The 7,324-nt window shown below is 38.6% G+C and overlaps 1 protein-coding gene across 1 annotated transcript in view; it reads right to left on the bottom strand.

Annotated features, from left to right (window-relative positions):
* The window catches only part of CA13 (carbonic anhydrase XIII), a 31,183-nt gene extending 27,491 nt beyond the window's left edge, over positions 1-3,692 (bottom strand). Inside the window, exons 1-2 of the mRNA XM_012643599.1 lie at positions 3,656-3,692; positions 311-508 (exon numbers count right to left, since the gene is read on the bottom strand). Of these exons, the coding sequence (XP_012499053.1) occupies positions 311-508; positions 3,656-3,692 (235 nt within the window). The remainder of the gene's footprint in view (positions 1-310; positions 509-3,655) is intronic.
* Positions 3,693-7,324: the final 3,632 nt, after the last annotated feature.

Below are 7,324 nucleotides of genomic sequence, written 5' to 3' on the forward strand. Positions count from 1 at the left end.
AAAATACTACTAAAGTTCAATATTTTCATAATTATAAATACTAAGTGAAGTTATAATAACAAGCTAAGATCAATTTTAAATTATCAGGCAGCATACCCTTTTCTAAATACTCTTTTGTATTATTTTAAGGTAACATTATCAGAAGGTCCAAATATACAAAGGATATCTCAATTCACATGAAGAATAAAATATATTTTAATTTGGCAAATTCCAGGTCTAGTAAATATAAAATATGAAAGATAAGAAAGTACAGCCTAATCATCCAAACTCCTCACCTTCTCTCCCGCAAAAAAAGAAAAGAAAAGCCAACCTGACTTGTCCTCTGTGTCATCAAAGTCAACACTGAAGGAATGGCCACTGTTGCTGATGATTTTAGCTGAGCTTGGGTCATACTTGATGGTAAGGGGTCGGAGGGAAGAGTCATATTTCGCTTCTTTGGTTTTAATCTCAATTGGAGATTGCTGATCACCATTGGCAATAGGGAAAAATTCATTCCAATGAACAGGACCTTGATTGAATATATAGGACCAAAAGAAAGGACTAAATAAGTTCTTTCATTCGACAAACATTCATTGAGCATAATGTACTGTGCTTGAGACTTGAGACCGAAGAAAAAACAAAAATTAATAAAATGAGATTCTCATGTTCAGAACTTCGGCATCTAATTTTTTTTATAAGACCAGTTGTTTTTATTATAGATGTGGGAAACTCCTGGTTTGCTTTAAGTCATTTTCAGAATTACAGTAACACTTGTAGACAGAGGAGCATGTAAATTTTATAAAGTACTTTCCAAAGGTACCCTTCTACCAAAATGAAAACAATAGCACAATTCATCATGGAAAACAATGAGATTCAGTCTCAGCTCCAAGAAAGAGCTGTGGTTGCTCCAGAGGTCAAGTTTGTGGGGTTGGGAGAGTCAAAGGAGCTGAGAAAGTTGTACATCAAAGAAAGGGTGTCCCTCTTAAAGATGCTGTCCCTAATTCTTCTTTCTTCTATCACTCACTGGTATCTTCTAGTGTCACCCAGGCCTCAACTCAATTACCATGATGTCCAACTGGCATACCAAAAAAATATATAAATTTTTCACATAGGATAATCCAAATAAAATGGCTGTACCACGTCCAGAAATATAATATTGTTGATTATCTGCAGTGAAGTTAAGTTGTAATTTATTTCTCCCTTTCTACATTTCACAAGATCCTTCTGTGGTTATTTTGCCAATGTTACATTTGAATTCCAACAAAAGGGACAACTGTCATCCTGATCCTTTATTCAAAAAGTCAAAACCGCATCAAGGTCGCAAATCAGACACGTTAGGTATGTGTCTGCCTTCTGTTTTACTGCCACCAAGTATGGTTTAACCTAATGAGAACTAGATTTCAAATATGCAATGCATGTGCTACAACATGTTGTTGACATTTTTCCAATCAGGAAAGAGCTTCTTTCTCCTCCTAATTCCTTTGCTCTCCTATTTCCGGTTCTTTATAACCAGAACTATTTTCAAAAGAAAAAGGAAACCAAAATAAAATAAAAATATCAATACTTTGCATCAAATACCCAGTATTATCGATTAAACACTACAGTCAGTTCATTTCCCTGCCTTTCAAAAAGGCACCCTTTTAAAATTTTCTAAAATGTTCAACTTTAAACTTCATTCTTAAGTAGAGATATATGATGGTTCCTCAATCGATTCAATGCTAAACACAGTTTTCAGTAACATCACATTCCCTGAACTAAACCAATACGACAATCAAAGGTTGGTGGAAGATGTAAGCTGTTTGTGAAAGTGGTACCTTTCACAAACACCACTTGATGTTCCATTTTATCAGTGCTGCCGTTCCCAGTTTGTCTCCTTTTATCTGCCCAGTGGCTGGTTTTGCCAATGTCTAAACAGAAAACAGGCAACAAAACTTGCCTAGTCAAGATACAACACATTTCCAGTAGGATTTTGCCACGGTTAATCTACTTAAAGGTGTGGTCCTCAGAGAGTGATTTCATCTAAAAGAAGGGAATAGTCCTACAATTCCTAACAAAAATGCAAAAATCACTCCTTATAAATGGCTTTTCTAAAACGGATTTTTAAAATTTCTGAAGATGAGCCTTTTGGGGGCCAATAAATTCTAACCTATTAAAGAGTAATCAGTACCCATCGATTGATATACCCTTCTTCTTCTTAAGTACCATGAGGGCACTGGTGCCACCCAGTGACTATTAAATAACAATAGTATCAGCTATACTATTCCTCACACAAAAAAGATTTAAAAAAATAATAATAAAAATGATTTCAGCAGAGAGGGAAATGAAATTTGTTTTGTGTTTTTTCCCTAAACATAAATTGGAAATTAGAAAAAAGTAAGATTATGACCTCAATCCAAAAAAAAATCTGGCTATTACATTTCTGATTATTAAAGTGCTAAATTTCACACCCTGTCATGTTTAAGCTAGCATGTTAATCATAACTTTAAACAGGGTACAATTAGGAATGGAATTTTTGTGTTTGTGAAAGTAAACTTTCCATAAAATTTGTCTATACAGTACTGTTCAATAATGTACATGCAAATAATCAAAGGAATGTATTATTATTCACAGCCTTAATTTTTCTATTATTATTTATTTACTTTTTAAAATTGGCAAATAAAAATTGTACGTATTTATGGTGTACAGCATGATTGATATTTTGAAATATGTATACATTGTGGAATGCTAAATCGAGCTGACACAGCCCTAATTCGGGTATTCACTAAAGGCTTTCTTGGTGTCATTTTGCAATTATTTCAAATAGTCATTATTTGAAACAATTCAGTTTAATGTAAACACAAGAAAAATGCTTTACTTTTGCTAACTTAGGATATACAAGAAGAAACGTATACGTCTTATTATTGTCTCTCCTATAATAAATTTTTATCAGTGTTTTATAATTTCAATAATCCTTTGCTAATCTTCAGTCTCTGCACGGATAAGCGTGGAAAGAGAGCAAGAAAAAAGTGAAGTAGCCCAAAATATAACTTCACTTCCCAGCGAGAACCTCAAGGCTTACTAAAGTCGACAGTAACAGTCAACCAACTGCAAATTGCTGTGGGAATATTTTACAGTGAGAGCTATTAAGAAATTTGCAGTATTTTTGGTTTGCCAAGAAGGCAACTTAATCTTCAGTGTCACAATGCAAGTTAAGATTTCTTAAATACATTTTCAAAGATTTTCCATGATTTGTTTTTCCCAAGTGAATAATGAGCTTAAAAGACTAAAAGCGAACTTGTCCTTATTTCATTAAAGTATGTCATCAGACTTCTAATCTCTAAGCCTTTAATTGATAAGGGTTGTTACGAGAGAAAGTCCTCTGCTCTTCAAACGAAGGTGAACGAACTATGTGAGAAGATTCGAGGATCTGGGAAATCTTGATACAGCTAACACACACCAACACTCACCTCCACTACCAACACTCCACAAAAGAGGCTTTCCCTGTCTACACTGGCAAAGCTGCCCTCCGCTTCCTGCATTCGGCTCTGAGAAGTGCTTCTCAGTTGAAAGAGGAATCGAAAAGTTGCTTGCAAGTGAGAGATCAGCAGTATGCGGTCTGCGGGCGCCCGGGCATCGGGCCAGCACCCTCGGCCGCCCCCTGCGCAAAGCCCCCCTCCGATCAGGAAAAGGCGCTCACCGTTGTGTTCGCCGTATCCCCAGCTGAGCCTCGACATGGTCCCTCCGGGTACGAGGCAGAGATGTGGCCGGGCAGCGAGAGCGGCGAGGGAGCGGGGCGGACGCGCGGGCGGGCGCCAGTTTAGGGCGGGGACCGCGGGGTGCAGCCGGCAGAGGTGGGAGTCCTGGAACCCCAGGGCCCGGGCGCTCCCGACCTCGTCCTCCAGGGGGCAGCGGCGTGCGGGGAAGTTGCCCGCGCGCGTGCGAGGACGACGGGGGAGCCCGCGAGCCTGGGCTGAGTGCTGGGCGCGAATCCCTCTGGGTCTCAGTTTGGACTCAAGAATGGGAGGTTGGGTTAGAGAGAGACGGAAAGAGAAGGGTTTCCAGAGAGGATTTCCTGCCTTCTGAGAAGTGCTCGTTCTGGAAAGTGTTGCCTAGAGGGCTGTCCTAGAAATAAATGAGTCACCGGGGCCTGGAGCTGCCAGGCTGGGAGGTGGGGATCCTGCTGGCGACGTCAAGAGGTTGGTGAGGGCAGTGGCGGTAGTGATTACAAACGAAATAGTAATGACAGTGGTAATAACCACCATTTAAAAATAGCTACTTTTTATTAAGGGTTTACCATGGGCCAGGATCTTACACGTTTACTCATATTTTTCCAATAGATCCTCTCAGCATTCCCGGGACGAAGATATACTTGCCCCGGAATTAGGAGACAAAGGAAAGAAGGCTAAAGAGATGCTAAGTGACCCGTCCGAAGTCACACGGCTAATAGGAGGAGGAAGTCGCTCTTAAAAAGCAACTGAGATCCCCGCGGGAGGCTGGCTCCTTCGCCCATTCATCCTGTTCTCTTCCTTTTACTCTCACTCTGCGGGCCTGGGCTTTGGGGAGCGAAGAAACCAAACCTGGCTGTTGATATTTGATCCCCAAATTCTGCTGCCTTTCTGACCCCGCAAGAAGGAAGGTTTTCAGGACATCCTTTCCTAGACACTTGGTAGGCTGGCTGCCCTAAAACTGCAGAGCCTTGAATTTCTAGCCTGCGGTAGTGGGTGTTCTGGGTCTGAGTGAGAAATTAAGAGAACTGTGTGACCTGCCAGGATTATAATTACTGTTCCAGCTGCCTGAGGGTTGGAGTTTAGGTCAATTTGAAATTTCATATTGAACTGTGTACGGTGTTACTTATGGACAAACTAATGCAAAGAGCTTCTTAATGGGCACGAGTCTTCGGTAAAAGATGGTGAGAGTGACTGTTTAAGTACTTTTTTCTCTTGCTGTCCACACAGCTCTGGCATAGTGTAGTAATCACAAGTTTGGGGGCAGGGAGGACTCTTGGTAATCGTTGCATTGTTTGGGCACCACTAAATAAGAATCAAATTAACTATTCTTCTTTAGATCTGACCCTAATACCTCATACTGCAACCTGTACCTCCTTCTGCTGATGTAGTTCTTACTGAGACAAGAAAGCAACATGAGAAAGAAGTTTTCATACAGCATTAAGTACAATAAACTTTACGCTCCTCTTGAATCTAAGAGAAGTCCCTGGCTTTCCCCCTTCCATATTTTCTGATAAAATTGGGTTCATATATGCCAAGAATGCAACAGAAACCAAACTTTTAAGAATAAGGTCTGATTTACATTCACTTTCATTACAGAAGAATATATATTACACACATATATTACATGTATTTTTATATGTGTGTGTCTTTAATATGTGTGTATTTGAGAATATTGCCTTGAAAAGTCAAGCCTGGATTACTTTGCTAAGTGTCCTAATTCTGCACTAAGTCTATGAACATAGACTTCAAATATTTGGGGACATATTTATGTATGGTATGTAGGCAATGAAAAAGGTAGCAGTAACTCAAAATTCCATGAACCACTTTCTCCCAGCATCCTTGTCTCACGTCAGCTGCCTCATATTTTATAAACCCAAGCAACCTTTCCCTAAGGAACCTAGTAAACCCATTTTCGGTAACTCAGATAATTTAGCATATCCAGGTGAGTAATGCTGTGGAAGCTAAAGCAACTCCATTCAGGATGCCAATCCACCGAGTTGACTTCTGATTAACCCCTGTTCAGGAAGGTCTCTAAGATTTCTGCTTTATCTACTGTTACTGTAAATCTGCCCCTAGGCAGATTCACATAGCATTCTTGCCTTTCCCTGAAGGGTGGATTTCAATTGTCCCACACATTCCTTCCCTAAGGTATATATAAACCCCATGTCCTGAATGTAATGGTGCCAGGATCCACAATCTTGTCTCCTCTTGCTGCTGCCGCCTGAGACATGGCTTCTGTTTATAAGTCCTTATTAAATGTTTCTTTTTAAGCAGCTGGATTTGTCGTCCTCTTTCTTTGGCCCCTCAGATTCCTCAGAGTTTGGTGGTAGGTTTGCATAGACCTGGTCACTGCAGAACAAATACTCTAAGTAAATGTCAATTCCTGATACCCAGTAATAGTTGTTGAATGAACAGATGAATGAATGAATGAACCAAAATTGTTCAATAAGTTCTGGTTGATGGGCTTCAAATGCTTCCCAGATTCTTACTTTTATTGCTTGGGTACACATTTCCCTCTGGCTAATTCGTAGTGCAGTCTATACAATTTTCCAAAATAGTGACCTAAATATTGGAAACAATCAAATTACCATTCACAGGAGACTGATTAGATCATCTGTAGAGCATCCACACAAAGAACCCCTATCCAGCTATAAAAAGAATGAAGAAGCTCTCCATGAGCAAATATAGAGTAAGTACTGGGACATATTCCGGGGGCAAAGGGGAAGCAAAGGTACAAAAGAGTATATATAATATACGATGTTTTGTTTTAAAAAAGAGAGATAACTAAGAATTTGTATATCTATTTCCATGTCTTTGCCAAAAACATCTGTGAAGGATAAACCACAAATTAACAAAAATGATTCCTTATAGAGGATGTGTGTGACTGGGGTGGAGGGATAGGGATGAAAGTGAAATTTCCCAGTGTACCTTTTTGACCTTTAATCATAAATGTTTTGCATTTTTAAAACAAATAAATTAAATCAAAGAGAATAAAAAACAAACCCTAAAATTGAATCCAAGCAGAAACAAATAAAATTAGTTGTATATTGAATTGATATTATAACCAGTCAGAAAAAGTTAAATAACATTCTAATATAGTAATCTGACTGTATATACTTAGTAGGGTATATAACATATTGAGAAGAACTACACAAAAATCTTGAACTTTATTTACTAGTAGGTTGTTTTTGGTAGGAATATTGGTGTTATAATTCTAAACCCATTTTTGTCAATATTGTAAGATAGAATAAACAAGTAAATATACCAATGATTTCTGGAACCATGATTTTCATTCTGTTTTACATAAAACTATGAAATGACAGAAGCTAAGAAAGAATCTTGTGGTGTTGGATTAGAATATTCTGTTCACGGAAAGATCCTAAAAACAATAATATCCCAATAATATAGCTAATAAAACTTCAAATCTATAACTCTTCACTTAGGTATCTCTTCTAAGGCCATATACCTAATTTTACATATGTAATTTTGCATTCCTCTTTTTAAAAAAATCTCTAAATTGTATTAGCTTTAGGCCCTACAAATCTGGATCTACGCATTGCTCTGAAACACCCAGCACCCAGATCTTGGTTTCTAAACACCATTCCCTGTTTGAAGGAACCAGAGATCCTTGGAGAAGT

This window comes from Propithecus coquereli, unplaced genomic scaffold, assembly GCF_000956105.1.
Source record: "Propithecus coquereli isolate 6110/MARCELLA unplaced genomic scaffold, Pcoq_1.0 Scaffold2, whole genome shotgun sequence".
NCBI classification, from domain to species: Eukaryota; Metazoa; Chordata; class Mammalia; order Primates; family Indriidae; genus Propithecus; species Propithecus coquereli.